At 34.6% G+C, this 16,612-nt stretch overlaps 1 protein-coding gene across 2 annotated transcripts in view; it reads left to right on the forward strand.

The window, feature by feature from the left end:
- LOC149085565 (ethanolaminephosphotransferase 1-like) overlaps window positions 1-15,399 on the forward strand; it is a 28,225-nt gene extending 12,826 nt beyond the window's left edge. For both annotated transcript variants that reach the window (XM_089233678.1, XM_089233679.1), the window contains exons 5-9: window positions 2,949-3,060; window positions 6,355-6,403; window positions 11,324-11,504; window positions 13,598-13,783; window positions 14,804-15,399. In XM_089233678.1, coding sequence (XP_089089804.1) covers window positions 2,949-3,060; window positions 6,355-6,403; window positions 11,324-11,504; window positions 13,598-13,783; window positions 14,804-14,872 — 597 coding nt within the window. In that variant the 3' untranslated portion in view covers window positions 14,873-15,399. The remainder of the gene's footprint in view (window positions 1-2,948; window positions 3,061-6,354; window positions 6,404-11,323; window positions 11,505-13,597; window positions 13,784-14,803) is intronic.
- The last annotated feature ends 1,213 nt before the right edge of the window (window positions 15,400-16,612 follow it).

A 16,612-nucleotide genomic window follows, 5' to 3' on the forward strand; every position in this document is an offset into this window, starting at 1 on the left:
TTCATTGTCTTGCTATTCATGTAAATCAATAATTGGTATATTGAAAGGGATATGCAATGTAAAAAGCAGAGCTGATAGGACTTGGTACCCAAAGCATTTTTTTTTTTTTTTTGCATGTTTGAATACAGGTTCAATTGTAAAGCCATTACATTATAAATGCTAGTAAATATACCATATCATAGTACAAAAGTAAGAATAATTAAGTTTGGCTTAGGATAAGTTACAGCAGTTTCTTAAGCATCATATACAAGCTAGCATTGTCAAATTAAATGACATTTTAGTCCTACAATTTAGTATTTTCATCTCTAGATATATTTCAGTGTTATGCACAATAAGAGTATCCTTTTAAGTATCAGTGATTATCTAGATAATTTAATAATAACAGAAATCAACCAGATTCATATATGATGTAATAAACTTTTTTAAGAACTTATCTGTTGTAAAAACTGTACAGCAGATGATTTATATCAAAGTACATGTATAAGCAGTTGAAGAAATTTTGGAAGGTCAAAAATCATCTTGAATCAGAGAATGTCAAATCGTTCCATAGTTTCCCTTCAGCGTTTATGCTATGCTTTATTCAAATTGTATATTTTATAATAAAAAGCCATATATATTTTGTCCAAATTTTGTAGAGAGTAGAAAATTATTTTACAATCATATTAAACATTTGTTCTTTGTATAACAGTCACTTTAAACATTACATGCAATTAATGTGTGTATTCCTGATGGGAATTTTTATATTGAAAAGCAATAGTTGAGGTTTTTGACAGTTTTTGACGGAGGGTTTTTGATGTGACGGTTTAAACCGTCAAAAACCTGCCCCACACACACACCCCTGATACCAATATATACAAAGATATTTTGTTGATATATTGGTACAGTAAAACTCCTCTTAATGGACATTCCTCAGATGCGGTCACCGCTCTTTTATGGCCAAATAATAATTTCTCCTTTTATAATGAAAGTATGCATCTGAAACCCATGGTTAACGGTCGCCCTCTTTTACGGACAAATTTTTTTGTCACGTTGCTGACCGCAAAAGAGAGGTCTGCTGTTACTGTACTTTAGTAATTAGTTTTAACTTAAATTGTATTAATATGTGCTGCTAATGTACAGGATATGAAAAATATACATGTATATTAATAATTAATATCTGGTCTTGATAACTCGCCAACCAAGTAAGTGAAATATGCAAATAAAATTTCCTTTTCATATGAAGACAAATGTCTTTTTTTAGGAGAGCAAATCTGTGCTCAAATGGCAAAATGTTATAAGTCACTTTTCCCAATAAATTGAGTTGTTCGCATTCCGGAGTCTCATTCATCAGAATTTTGGAAGGGGGCAAAATTTCATCTTTCTCTTTCAGTTTATGAGGAAACAACGAAGGCAAATTGTAATAAGTCAAAAAGCCACAGTATCCCATTTTGGAAAAATATTTACAAATGTACCATCTTGAAATTTTGAAAAATGACATAACATTTTGCCATCTGTGCACAGAAATGAAATTCATTGATAATAATAACAGTTGGTAGTTTATTACAAGAGAAACACACAAAATTTAAATACAGGTATCCCTCGCTTAACACGATTTTGCTATAATGCAATTTTTAAAAACGGATTTTAGGAATTCCAGCCTCCAATTCTGCTTGGAATTTTGCTTTAATCCTGGAAATGAACTTGCAAATTAATGATATATATATATGTTACTGCAGAAGCCAGAAGTTGGCCACTTCGCGAACTGGTTGGCACAGTTGACCTGGTCAATGTCTAAAATTCAGACTTTCGCTGGTCTTTGGCCAGCCCATATATATGGAACATTAAGATATTAATATTCAGATTCCTTTGGTTGTTATGGTTGCCATAACTGTCCACAATGACTATGGTTAGCTATGGCTAATTATAAATGGCCATAATTATCACAAAAAATACGGCAACGTGGTGATGACCCTGAATCATAGGGATCGATATATAGGGACCTGCCAAAGCCCGGTGGAAGCCAGAATTTCGGAAATTGGTCAGGTCAGCTGGGCTGGCAAGTTCATGAAGTGCCCAACTTCAGGCTTTGGCAGTAACATATATAAAACATAATTAAATCCTTTGGACGAGTGAAATACGTTAGAATTGATGATGTAGCTGAGACAAATATAAAATAAATTCTCAGATGCAACTCCCCAGATCTCACTAATGAACAAAGTTTGGCAACACATTGACACTGCAATTAGAAATGTAATAGAAAAAAAAAGCTGTTCCAGTGAAACTAGAATTTTCATATTTGTGAGAAGTATGTGTAATTTTTTAGCTTTGTTACAAAGTTTTCCTAAAGACTAAAAATGCTGCTTGTCAGCTTAATCTTTACTCTTTCATTAAAAATCGCCTATCATACCACCTCTGCAGGAAAAAAAGCATCCATGCTCACTAGAATCAATCAGAAGTAGTGAAGACAGAAAACGTATCGATTTAATTCATTCATATCACTTAAATTCACAGGATTTATTCATAAGTTTCATCCATTAAAATAAGTGTTTTTGCTGTTGGGTTCAATTATTTTAATCCTTCTGAAGGAATCCAACCCCCCCCCCCCCCATCCCTATCTTTCCCATGTTAAATTTAACTCACTTTACATGATTTTGTCTTACTCTGCAATTTTGCGGAACCAATTAATCGCATAAAGCGAGGGATGCCTGTACAGAAGCAACACAACTAAGGGGGATTTAAGTCCCATTCTGGGTGTTGCAATAAAAAAAAATGTATATGTTAAAATTATTATAGTAAAAAATTCTGTTGCAATTCATGACAGAAAAATAAAAATACAATAATTAATGACAAAAAGAGCAATAATTTCATGTATTATTAAAATGAGAAAAAGCAAAGGGGAAAAAATCTAGACATTTTTTTTTTTTAAATTTAAAATTGCCATAGTAAAATTTAGTTTAACTTGATTACAGGTTTTGCTGTTCACTTTTATCATGACATATTTATATTCTTATAAATGGTCGAAGTTTACTGTTCCATTTTTGAACGTGGGATCAGGAGAGGTTATTGAAATAATGATATATAGTAAGTTTGATATTTTTATTTTTATAATTTATAATAAAAATCAATGTTGCATGTCAAAAAATTGTTGAGAATACTCAATTATAATTTTCCATTTAAAGTTTCTGGTCTCATTCAAGTGGTTTATAATGTAGATTACAAAATGAAATTATTAAGTGAGATATCAATACACATTTTAGTAATATTTTCTAATTCACATTTCTAGTTTGAAGCTGTGGAGGTCTTCATGCAGTCTTTTTGCATTGGCCTATAACCCTTGATTTCATATTGTTTACCTATATTATTTTGATTAGACTAAAAATAAATAACTGATTCAGGGAAATGTAATGAATGAAATTTTGAGCTGGTTTTCATCCTTATTATTTTTTTATGGAGTTCTTCCTAATCTTTATCTTTAAATATCTTGCTGTAGTGTAAGGTACAAATAATTGATAATTATAAACTGAGGAGCCAAAAAAACTGGTACAGGCATGCGTATGCAAATAAAGAGATATGGAACCAATCAGAGTACGGCGCTGCGGTCGGCAACGCCTATATAACACAACAAGTGTCTGGCATAGTTGTTAGATCGGTTACTGCTGCTACAATGGCAGGTTATCGAGATTTAAGTGAGTTTGAACGTGGTGTTATAGTCGGCGCACGAGAGATGGGACGTAGCATCTCCGAGGTAGCAATGAAATTTGGATTTTCACGTACGACCATTTCACAAGTGTACCATGAATACCGGGAATCCGGTAAAAAATTAAATCTACGACATCGCGGTGGCCAGAAAAAGATCATGCAAGAACGGGACCAACGACGACTGACGAGAATCATTAAACGTGACAGACGTGCAACCCTTCCGCAAATTGCTGCAGATTTCAATGCTGGGCCATCAACAAGTGTCAGCGTGCAAACCATTCAACGAAACATCATCGATATGGGCTTTCGGAGTCGAAGGCCCACTCGTGTACTCTTGATGACTGCACGACACAAAGCTTTATGCCTTGCCTGGGCCCGACAACACCGACATTGGACTGTTGAGGACTGGAAACACGTTGCCTGGTCTGACGAGTCTTGGTTCCAATTGCTTCGAGCTGATGGACGTGTACGGGTATGGAGACAACCTCATGAATCCATGGACCCAACATGTCAACAGGGGACTGTTCAAGCTGGTGGAGGCTCTGTGATGGTATGGGGCGTGTGCAGTTGGCGTGATATGGGACCCCCTGATACGTCTAGATACGACTCTGACAGGTGACAGGTACGTAAGCATCCTGTCTGATCACCTGCGCCCATTCATGTCCATTGTGCATTCCGACGGACTTGAACAATTTCAGCAGGACAATGTGACACCCCACACATCCAGAATTGCTACAAAGTGGCTCCAGGAACACTCTTCTGACTTTAGACACTTCCGCTGGCCACCAAAATCCCCAGACATGAACATTATTGAACATATCTGGGATGCCTTGCAATGTGCTGTTCAGAAGAGATCTCCACCCCCTCTTACTCCTACGGATTTATGGACAGCCCTGCAGGATTCATGTGTCAATTACCTCCAGCACTACTTCAGACATTAGTCGAGTCCATGCCACTTCGTGTTGCGGCACTTCTGCGTGCTCGCGGGGCTCTACATGATATTAGGCAGGTTCACAAGTTTTTTTGGCTCTTCAGTGTATATATATATATATATCCCCCCTTCTTTTTTCTCTTTATACATCAGCTTAGTTTTGGCTTTTTAAAAGTGGCATGTCTCTTGGGGCATTTTAAAGTTATTGAGAATGATCTTTGCCCCATTTCACAATGCATCAGTAGGAAATGTCTTTTCACATACTATAGAAAGAGATTATTCCACTCTAGATGCAAATGGTTGAAGAAAGGTTTTATTGTATATAAATACATAGAGAAAGAAACAATGCACTCTCCTCTGTTCATACAAGGTACAAAAACTGAATACCAAGCAGCATAGGTACCAGTGCTTCCGATTTCGTGGTGTGGTTTTTTTTTTGTTTTTTTTTTGTATTTTTATAGAAAAATCCCTAAAAATTCTCATTTGACTTTGCCAAAAAGAAAAATCAGTGGATTAGAATGAAAACAAAAGTTTAGCATGACAAATATACCAGGTTCCCAGTGATCTGGAAAGTTAGGGAAATTAAATATGGTCAGGGAAAATGTAAAATTTATTTGGCAAAACTCGGAAAAGTTCTGTTTAGACGGAAAAAACCTTAAAAACAAAAATTCAAAATTTGGAAGGTTAAGATTTTGAATTATATTTATTTCTTCCAGAGTTTTGGTCAGGAAAAGGATCAAGCAGATTTTGCTGGGAATCCTTATATATATATGAGATAAAATATTCATTAAAATCATTTTGCACCATGATATAGTTATGATTTCAGTGAAGAATAAAAATTCAAGTGGATTTTGTTGAAAATATATGGAAAAAAATATACGGAACGAGTAGACATCCAACCATCAATCATTACATTAGCATTTTGCTAAAGCTTTTCTCCCCATTTTCGCTTTTTTGCGAAAGGAATTTTTTATCTAGCTTAAACCGTGCACCTTATGCAGTCTCTCAAAAATCTCTATTTTTCCCTTTTATTTGCAGACTTTTTTCGGCAGCAAAATATTTTAGGTGACAAACCAGATTTTTCAAGTTTGGAAATTGGCACCCATGCAAGTAGCAATGAAGATCAATTTTGGAATGGAAATTCACATGCCTCTGAAGGGAATCAGACCACCATCCTCGGCAGGGAATCAAACCTTCGTCTTCTTGTGGTCCGAGTGAGAGCTCTACAATTGAACTACAGAGCACTGACATTTTCTTCCCTTAAAGTTTTCCCATTTTATTCCCTGCATAGGCATATGAATTTTCTTTCTGAAATGAATAATCTATACTTGGTATCGTATTTTGTATGAACAGTGGAGGAGTGTGACATTGTATTTCTCTCTGTATGTCGCCATCTGGGGGGGGGGGGCTATTGTCACTTGGAGCTATTAGCTGAGTTAAGAGGCTCCCATATGTGCTGTCTCATTCAACTTACATATATGTAAGGAAAAAAAACAGTCCTTTACAGTAGCTTAATGGTAGAGCACTCGTCCAGAATGCGAAAGGGGATGGTGATTCAATTTCCTGAAGAAGCATGTAAATTTTCTTTCCAAAATTCATTTTCATCTCTGTTTAGTATCCAGTCATTCATACATGCAATGCAAATAGTTATCAAATCAGAAAATTTATAAAACAATTCACAATTTTTTTATAACAACTTACATATATGACACTTTCAGAATCATGATTATTTTCTATATTTTTAGGTGGAACATTTGCTATGTCACTGCCTGTGAGCCTTTATAACATGTATTGGTAAGTCAATATTTTTAATTTTTGTATTACACTTTTATATCCAATATTTCCAGCATCGAAGAAATATATTAAAAACCTGGTATCTGGCAAGATCTGTAAAGCTTCAACACATTCATTTAAATTATTCAGTCATCATGAGTGAAGAAATGCATTCTGTAGGCTTTTAATATTGTTATTGCAAGTTCATAAACCAAACCTAACATCCATATATTCTTTCCAATACATTTCACATATTTCTTTAATTATATCTGGGGTAACACTAAAATAACAGGAATTTCGAACTACCAAGAACAACGAAAAGCAGTTGTTTTGACTGCAATGGAGAAAGTTAAACATATAAATTATTTTTCTTCACAGATTTTTCTCTGAAAATGAAATTTTGAGCAATGTAAAATACATATGTAAGAGAGTTTTTTGATATCACTTGCATGGCATACTGAATGAAATCATTTTGTCGAAAACATCAACAGCACTCAATAGTAGAGCAATGAAATTTCATAATTTCTAGTAGGAATTTCTTATGCCTGTGATTTCAGCTTGTCTTCATGCAGTATTCAAGATGACAGATTTTCTTTGCTCACCAACTATGGATAAAGTGATTTTTAGCAACCAACTTTCAATGAAATGAGCTAATTGTTGTAATTTGGCAGAGGTTTTTGATTTTGTAATGAATGAGAAACATGATTTCTAACATAGCAATAATAATTATTTTTTATGTTCTCATCAGTTGAAAAATAAACCGATGAAAGAAAAGAAACAAAAAAAGGTGGTAGCTCAGAAGTGAGGGTAAATGTATTGTTTGCTTGCTCATTCGAAAGCATGATATGTGGTAAAATCATGGCTCCTAGCGAGACCTGTAGGATTTGTGATTTAGGAATCTTTGGTGGACCCTGGGTCCTCTCCATAGTGAATTTATAGCATGAAGAAAAGAAAAATGATAGAAATTGGCTCTGCTCTGGGCTGGAGCCATCCATGAGTAAAATAGGGACAATAAATAAAAATGAAAATTATTTTCATCGAGTGACATTGTTCCAGCGAATGCAATGTACTAAAAGGCATCAAGATCCATAGAAACACTTTATAGATCAAATAATGTACAAAAACTAGCTTCTCCAAAATCGAACCTTTTAAATGTTTCAAAATGGGTATTGGAAAAAAGCGAACACCCATGATATAGCATCTGTTCTCTCTCTCAATATTAATGTTTGCATAGGTAGACTGTCTATTTCAGCATGTTTAGGGATCATGTTAGTGCAGTCTCTCATAGAGGTCAAAATGACCTCTACAGTCATTCTATATAGAACTTCATTTTACCAAGAAACCTAGAACATTTATATTTATGAATTGAAAAAGCCTTAAGAAAAGTCAAGAAATTTCAACCTCAGATAAGCCATTGGAGTGTGATCACATCTAATTAGCCTTGCACTCAAAATCACAGCTTCCGTCATTCTAGTGTTAATACAATCAAACCCCTCATTGAGATGAACAGGCTTATTTATATCCATTCCAATTTTTATCCAATTAACACCCATACCTTGATGCACTTTGAATTTCAATTTGATATTGGGATATTTGTTGAAAATATCCCAATTATATAAATAAGTTGTTTAATTTTAAGAGATTTTTGAATGCATCAACTGTTAACATTATTCCTCAACCTCTCCTCTTCTATTTTCTAAAAACTTCCCATTTTGGATAAATATTCTAGCTCAACTCAGATGATATTTGTAGTATAATTTCTATATAATCTGACACACCATCTTGTGAAGAATAGCATTCCATCTAACCAGAGAGGATTGCTGGCTAAAAAACAGCATAATAAAATGTAACTCTGTGATGTACATTTGCGTAGTTTGAGATATAAGTTTCTGTTCCAATATAAGAAACTTTTTAAGAATTGCCTGAGTAAATTTCTAAAAGAGAAAAAACAAATCTTTCATAGCAGTCATAATGATAACCAAGCGATGCTGACTGTAGAGCATCATAGGGACATTTTGAAGCAGTTGATCACTGTTCTAGTTGGTAGCTATACCTGAAAGATGAAAAAACCAGGTGTTTGATATTACTTGACTATTCTATAAATCCCAGCACTTTATGTGTATGAAAAATATTGTCTCACAATTCTGCATCAGTTCAGCAACTGATTAATGTCAAACCATGAAGCACTATTGCAGGGTTCGTACAGTCCTTGAAAAAAAAAAAGTTAATTTTCAAGTCTTTAAAAGTCCTTGAAAAATCATTACAGTCCTTGAAAAAAATAATAATGGTTTTCAAGTGCTTAATGCTTGAAAAAAATTATTTTGTGTGAATTTCTTCCATAAATTTTTGTCCTCGTTCAACTCGATCCCCTCTAAACCATATTCCACTAGGGTGAAAATGTGTAGAGCAACAAGAGTACAATGATTATGTGACACTGTTCAAAGCAAGACATATCGTCACGCTTACCTGAGGTATTTCTATGTTTAAAAAGATGTTGCCTAAAATATGGCAGCAAAAAATTTCATCGCTTCAAAATATTTTAAACTGTTGAATGTCAGTTGAATATATGTGGGCTGACCATATTTCCTTGATAAAAATAAGGGAAAATCGCCAATTGTCACCAAAAATGTTAACAAAGGTAAGTGAAGTTGCCAAGTATTGCTAAAATTGCCAAAGAAAGCAGAAAATGAAACACCATTGCATTGAAGCAGAAGTTTTAAATGGATTCTATAATATGGGGGGGGGGGGGGAACATTAACATGACAATATTTAAAGTCATAATTATCATAATATAATTCATAGGATTAGGAAAATAGTTTTAATACTTAATTTCAGTAAAGAATAAAAACTTCAATAGGCTTTGTAGAAAGTACACTCATGTCCATAAATTAAGGATAATTCAGATTCACACGGCAATCGAAATCTAAAGTAAAGATTTCACCTGTAGAATTATGGCACACATCTGCAAGAATGATGTGCAAATTTCAGGAAGCCACCAAATGATGCCGATAGTACGTCACAATGACGAGAGTGTGAGAGAGGGGTATATAAGGAATGGTGGCAAAGAAGTAAAATTGTTCACAAGAGTTCTGTAAGGCGCTCAGTGCCATAAGCGAATAGTTATGACACAGAGGACGCATGTGGATGATTTTCTACGTGGTAGAATTATCGGCCGCCTGGAATGTGGGCGTACTCAGATGAAAGTATCCGAGGAACTTGGAATTGCCCAAAGTGTCATCTCTAGGCTTTGGCAACGATTCCAAGATAACGGAAATGTCAGTAGATGTTACAGTACAGGTCGCCCCCAAGTTACAAAGCTGAATGAAGACCGGTATTTGGCAGTAACTGCCAAAAGAAGCAGGCGGAGCAGGATACCACAGTTTCAAGGCAAACCGTATACAGACGTTTGGGAGATATTGGTCTATATGCTCGCAGGCCTGTCAGATGTGTTCCGCTCATGGCAACTCACTGTCGGCAGCGATTAGCCTGGAGTAGAGAACATGCAATGTGGACATCGTCACAGTGGGCTTGTGTGATGTTTTCCGACGAGTCCAGGTTTAGCTTGCAGTCTGATTCACGTCGGACTTTCATATGGAGAACGCCAGGTACCCGTTACCACCAAGACAATATCATTGAACGACACTGTTACAGTGGTGCAGCATTGCTCGTTTGGGGTGGAATTATACTGGGTTCCAGAACAGATCTGCATGTTCAAACCGGAACCATGAAAGCCCAAATTTATCGGGACATCATTCTGGAACAACATGTACGTTTGTTTAGGGGTGCCACAGGCGCAGAATTTGTGTTTATGGATGACAACGCTCGTCCTCACCGAGCAAACATCGTAAACGAATGCCTTGAATCTGAGGATATAACCCGTATGGAATGGCCAGCATTCTCACCTGACTTGAATCCGATAGAGCATGTGTGGGACATGCTTGGCCGACGAGTTGCAGCCCGTCAACCACCTCCTACATGTGTACCGGAACTTCGGAGAGCATTGCTTGCTGAGTGGAGTGATCTTCCCCAAGATCAGATCGATAATTTGATACTCAGCATGCCTAGGCGTTGTACGGACTGTATTTCATAGCATGGGAGACATACAATGTATTAACCATCGTACCAACCATGTAATAGTAAGTTTTTGTAAAGGAGATATTTTTTACAATTGTTCCAGGGAGCAAAAATCATAGTTTGTATGAATGGTATCATACATACACCATCGTTTTTGTTCTTTATCTTTTGTTTAATAAATGGGCTTTATGAATAAGTAACGTTTGTTTTGTTTCTGAACCTTTATTTGCCGGAGCTGGCATTATCCTTAATTTATGGACATGAGTGTATATGGAAAATAATGGGACATTTTTTCCTGAAAAAATTGGGATGGCCAAAATTACATGAAAATATGGGAATGTCCCAGGAAATACAGGTCATATAGTCACCCTAGATATATGATTACATGCTTTTTAGTTTTTTTTCATAGAAGGCAAAGTTCAAGTTTGAAACATAAAATGACTTCTGCTTAAACGTTATTTGCATGCTGAACTACAGTGGCTTTTTTCAAAAGCAAGACCTTTAGAACTTGACATTGTCTACAAGTTGAAATAGGAATTATAATTGTTTTAAAAAATTATATAGCTTTAAATAATTGGAGTTTCAAAATTAAAAATGAGTAAATGTTGAATATAAATTGAAAAATCCAAGTAATTTAATTTTTGTAAAAAATCACTGTTTTTATTTTTTTTATCAATCGTGATATAAATGTCCTTGAATTTTAGAATTTTGGCTGGAAAAGTGCTTGAATAGGCCTTGAATTTATTTACTTTCAAAGAGTATGAACCATGTAATGTGTAATCAGTGTCTTTTTCTTGGCAATGTCTTATTGTACCTAAAAATGAAATATCGAGTAAGCCTGCAAAAATAATCATTTTTTTCTCTAAGTGCTTATAAGAATGGAAATCTGAAGCAGTCCTCATTCATGGAAGCTATACGCCCACTTGTGCCTACCATTTTATTTTTCATCTTGACCTGCATTTGGGTTCTCTGTTCTCCAAGTGATATCATCAACAAGGAGCCGCGCATATTTTATTGGGTTGTTGGAACAGTGTTTTCTAATATATCAGTAAGTGTTGCTCAAAATTCTGTAAAGTTTTTTTTTCTCATATTTTCATTTATTAGTTATTTGAAACAAAAGAAGTTCATGAGGATTAACTCTAGAACCGCGGAGTGGGTCAATTTGACCCAAATCAAACTTTGTTTTCATTTATCTCGAAAACTTAGATGCAGATATTAAAAGAATTTCGCGACTTTTTATGATATATTAATTCACGAAAATTTTATCATCTGCACATTTCATGTTTTGGAGCTATAAGCTCTTATACCTAGAACCATGGTTTGGGTCATTTTGACCCAACATACTATTCTATAGGAAAAAAGGGGTGTAGAATTTTCTTGGAAGTGGTTACTTTTTCTAATAAGTATTTGTACATGAAGATAGTGAAGAATAAAGGTCTTTCGAGGTCAAGGCCAATTCATTGTCAGAGCAGATTATCTTTTTTTTCAATTTAGGAATGGCAAGTATAGCTAAGTATTTTTTTTTCTTTGTAAACACGAATTCTTGAAATTCTGACGGGACTCAATAAAGATTTTGGGAGAGTAAAAGCTTAACTCTAGAAAAAACGTGTAGTTGAAATTTCTGTAGGCAAACAATGTCACAAAAAAAGAATAAAATTCTGGCTTGCACCAAGTACATTTTGCACAGATTTCCAAACCTTGGGAAGTATCAGCGTCCAATGAATCTCTCTCTTTCAGAGCACATAGTGATGCAACTGATCAAGCCATTTGAGATCAAGGGCAGAAATGCCTCAACCGACACCTTTTTTTCACTACACTGAAGTTGGCTCAAATGCTAAAAGCCAAAAAATATGAGCTTAGTAGAGACGAAATCGAAGAGCAATATCATCTGGTGCAATAAAGATAGTGAAACTACAGTTGTATGGAACAATGATGCCACAATGACAATTTATCAAGGAAAGAATCATATAAGGTTTTCATTACTTAGCACGCTTCATCTGGCAGTCGATATTGGCAGTAGTAGCCCCAAAAAGCTTACACACACATACACAGAAGCTATTTCACACTACAATTCAATGAAGTGTAATGATTAGATGCCCAGAAAATGTTTGGTGAAGGTGGCATCACAGATGTTTCCTACAACATCCTGGATCTCACTATAAAAATATTCCTGTATTTTGTATAGAGCAGTACAGAAGACCAGAACTATTTTTCGAAAGCAGTTCATCTAAAATCTTATTCAAGAGCTGCGTTCATCATACGTGCTGTCCTTGCACAAAAGAAAACGTTTGTGTGCTGTTGATCATGTAGCTGTTCAAGAGCGATTAAAATAATAATAGGAATAAATAAAAATAAACGAGTCTGATGGCTTGGTAACATAAAAATGTCGAAACAAAACTTAATTTTTGCATGGGATGTGCAACTTCAACATGCGGTGAATGTGCAAGAATAATGAAAAAAAAAATTTGCTCAACTGCTCATCATAAATTCCAATTATCAGTAAGAAGTCAATACTTATTCTATGTTTTGATATTTTCTTGAACATCCTATAAACAAAGTTTCACTGTATTTGAATAATCAGTGTTTTTGTTTATATAAAAATCATTTTTGACTTCTGTGTGGATGGCAGCACCTTCTGATGTGCAAAAAATCTGCAGAGATCTTGTGTGTTCAAAACTGGCTGTTCTTATTAGAATCTGGTTTTTTGAATATAGGTGATATTTTTACTTACCGTGTCCCAGAAATGTTGGAGCGTGACCAATATACATGGAATCACACGATAAAAAGTTTGAGCAACTGCATAAAGAATATTATTATTGGTCATTGGATAAAATTATTAAGGAATTTTTATTTTAATAAGATTACCTGAAATTTGCTATGAATACTAATTTATGCAAAAGCATGGTTTTATTGATGTGAAATTTTTGTTATGAAAGCAATCATTTTTGCCTTTAACCTACTCTCCTTTGAAAATTTTTTTCTTACAATTCATATTTTAATTCTGAACTGAACTTTTCTAATTCAAGAGAGGAAGGCAACCGAGAAAGGCAAACACAATTTTTTTTTTAGATCTGAACATACTAATTTGTATAGTTAGTTTTTAGTGAATCTAACAAAAGTGATAAATAATTTTTATTATAGTGTCGTTTGATCGTATGTCAGATGAGCTCTTCAAGATGTGAAGCATTCAACTCATTGTTTTATCCAGTTATTCTTGCCATGATTTTTGTGTTTTGTGTTCCTATAATTCAAACGACAGAGAGATGTATTGTTTGGAGTTTGCTCATTATAGTTGTTTCTTCCCACATACATTATGGAGTTTGTGTGGTAAGTAAAACGTTTGTCAAAATCTTCATTTAGCTGAATGATTTTTTCTTTATGGTTTAAAGTTTTTCTTCCCCCCCCCCCTCATGCTTTATTCTTTTGAAATTTTTTTGACTCGTAGTGCACGATGGATTTATAGTGAAACATGATAAGATATTGTGTATCTGAGTCAGCTCCCAAAGAAATGAAGTTGTAGTAAATACAAAAATACTAATGATGAAAGTTTTTCATTTATATTTATTAGAGTATAATTTTAAGTACTTCATTGCAGAAAGATGTGGGAAATAATTTTTGCAAAAAAAAAGTTTTGGTAATCAATGAACAAAAGGTGACTTGAATTGACAAACTTTTGAACCTCAAAGCAGGATGTTTTGCATTGTTCTGCAACGAGCCCTAGGCTGACTGGAAATGTTCTGTGGTAAAATTCCCCATAATAGTGTTTTCTACTCTTTTCTTGAAATTGTTCTGCAGTAGCAGATTGAGCTGCGAGGTATGGCACAGATTGCTTCATATTCTGCTTTGCAGTTTTTGAGAAAAAGAAATGGTGAAACTACATCTATATATATTAATTTTTTTGCTTGTTGTTAATAATTTAATGAAAACAATTGCACTAGAGCTCAATTATTTGAGCTAACACATACGACTAACCCCAGATAGCCAAAAACATGAATAATAGAGGTCGTATCAAGATTAATTAAAGATTGAAATACTGGAAGTTATGTTTTTGTAGAAATATTTTAAATTACTGCATAATGCAGGAAAATATCAAATGAATACAGTTTAAGTTGCATTAAGTATTTGTACCTACAACTCACAACATTGCAAAGTTAACTTTATGCGCTTGGTGAAAATAGTCTTTCAATATTCTTTCTGAACTACCCTCAATTTTTGCTATATGTCATGACACAAAGCGTTTTGTATATTGTTTTACTATTTTTAAAATTAATAATCTGAGGTACCTAGCATAAATTATCTTTTTTTCTTTATTTAGATTAATTCATGGTTTTATTTTCTTCCACTAAGGTTCGTCAGATGTGCGATCATTTTGGTATTTCGTGTTTTTCATTGAAAAAGTCCCACACTAATCTATAAAATAATAAAGATTGAGAGTTGGCTGTTCAAGTACTTCATAAACTGTCAAGATATATCAGTTAAAGAGTCTTAAGAAGCCATTGAGAAGTTTTTCCAGTTGCAGCTATTCTTTATTCTAAAATATGTATATATATAGATAATATATATATGTGTGTGGATATTTACATATATATATTTTTTTATACTTTAGTGCACTGTGCTATTTGTATTTGATGTTCGAAAAACTATCATTTTCCAGCACACTGTAAATTATATCTGCTGTGCCAGGAATACGTAGACATATATGATGCTGTGTCTGTATATAAAAGCTCTTTGTAATGCAGTTTAAATAATTGTAATGTATTGAGAATTTGTAGAAAACATGGGTGAAATTTTATCTGTGTTTTCTTGGGCATTCTGGAAGGAGGACCATTGGGTTAAACTCTTTCGCATATATAATCTTTTTGTTAAAATGACTTACTATTATGGCAGCACATTGTGTGTTTTGTACTGAATCAGATTAAAAACACATTCCAATGAGTCTGAAATGTTGAGGCACCTTTAGTTTCTTTCACAAACATTATCAGTAAGCATTAAATATATAGACTAAATTTTTCCTCAAGATGTTTATCTCCTTTGTTATTTAATTTCCATAATTAGAACAATGGATTTGTTGAATTTTAAAACTAATTTTATGAAGAGCCGGGTGTCAAGTTAATTTTTCCATAGCATTTCTAGAAATCACATGAATTCAGCAGAGTTGTATTGCTCAATTTTAAAAGCAATTAATCTCAGTGTTTTAGATTACTGGAATCCTTGTTTTCAACAATATTGAACTTTTGCATTTAACTCTATCATATTCTATTCTTTTTGAGCAGAGTTTCTCAAACGTCTTGTTCCATCAGCTTTTTCAGAATTTTTTTCCTTATCGCCCTTTTCCAACTCAAGGCCAGCCCATAGGATCTGTTGTCTTCTTGAAACACTGCTTTAGAGGAAAATTTACCAAATCAAAACACCGAAACCAATCCCAGCCTCCCACTGGATTACTGCTCTTGCATGTGTGTGGTAAGGGTCAGAAATAATACCTAATGGTCTAACAACTGCCGCCGTGGTGGTCGAGTGGTTATATTGACGGACTCTCGATGCGAGGATCCGGGTTCGAACCCCACAGTGGTTCCCAACTTCAAGGCGCAAATGCGAGCCGATCTCCCCGTTAAAAAGTCTCGCCACAGAGAGCAACAGCCCTACAACAATAAATCATTCAATCATAACACTTCACTTATAGTTTGAAAAACTGGTGGCAGATGGCAGCACTACACATAACAAGCATTACAGAGAAAAGCAAAAAACTTCACGTCAGGTTTTACTACACGTACACGCACATTCCCGCATGTACCGATTTGTTGGGGTTCCGCGGGGGGGGTGCATGTGTGGTGTAGCAGTAGTAGGTAGGGCCTCCAAAAAATGGCTCAGGGATCCATGATATTTTTAAGTCAGCCACTTCATTGGGCAATTTGCCTGTTGTGGCGTTGTATTTGTATAACAAGCAATGTATGAGAAATTAAAAGATTAGTCAAAAATGTGACGACACTTTAAATCAATCAAGGGACAATTCGCATAAATTTGCACCCTGTATATATATATCTATACAGAATGCATAGGCAACCAGGCATATGGTATTTTACTGGAGAACCATTGATCCTAGAGGCGTACTTTCAATTAGAAAAAGTATCCAAATATAGTGTATCACTCAGATATGTC

The sequence above is a fragment of the Pholcus phalangioides genome, unplaced genomic scaffold (assembly GCF_987345545.1).
Source record: "Pholcus phalangioides strain wild (caught in Gottingen) unplaced genomic scaffold, Ppha-v1.0 ptg000007l_1, whole genome shotgun sequence".
Lineage (NCBI taxonomy): Eukaryota > Metazoa > Arthropoda > Arachnida > Araneae > Pholcidae > Pholcus > Pholcus phalangioides.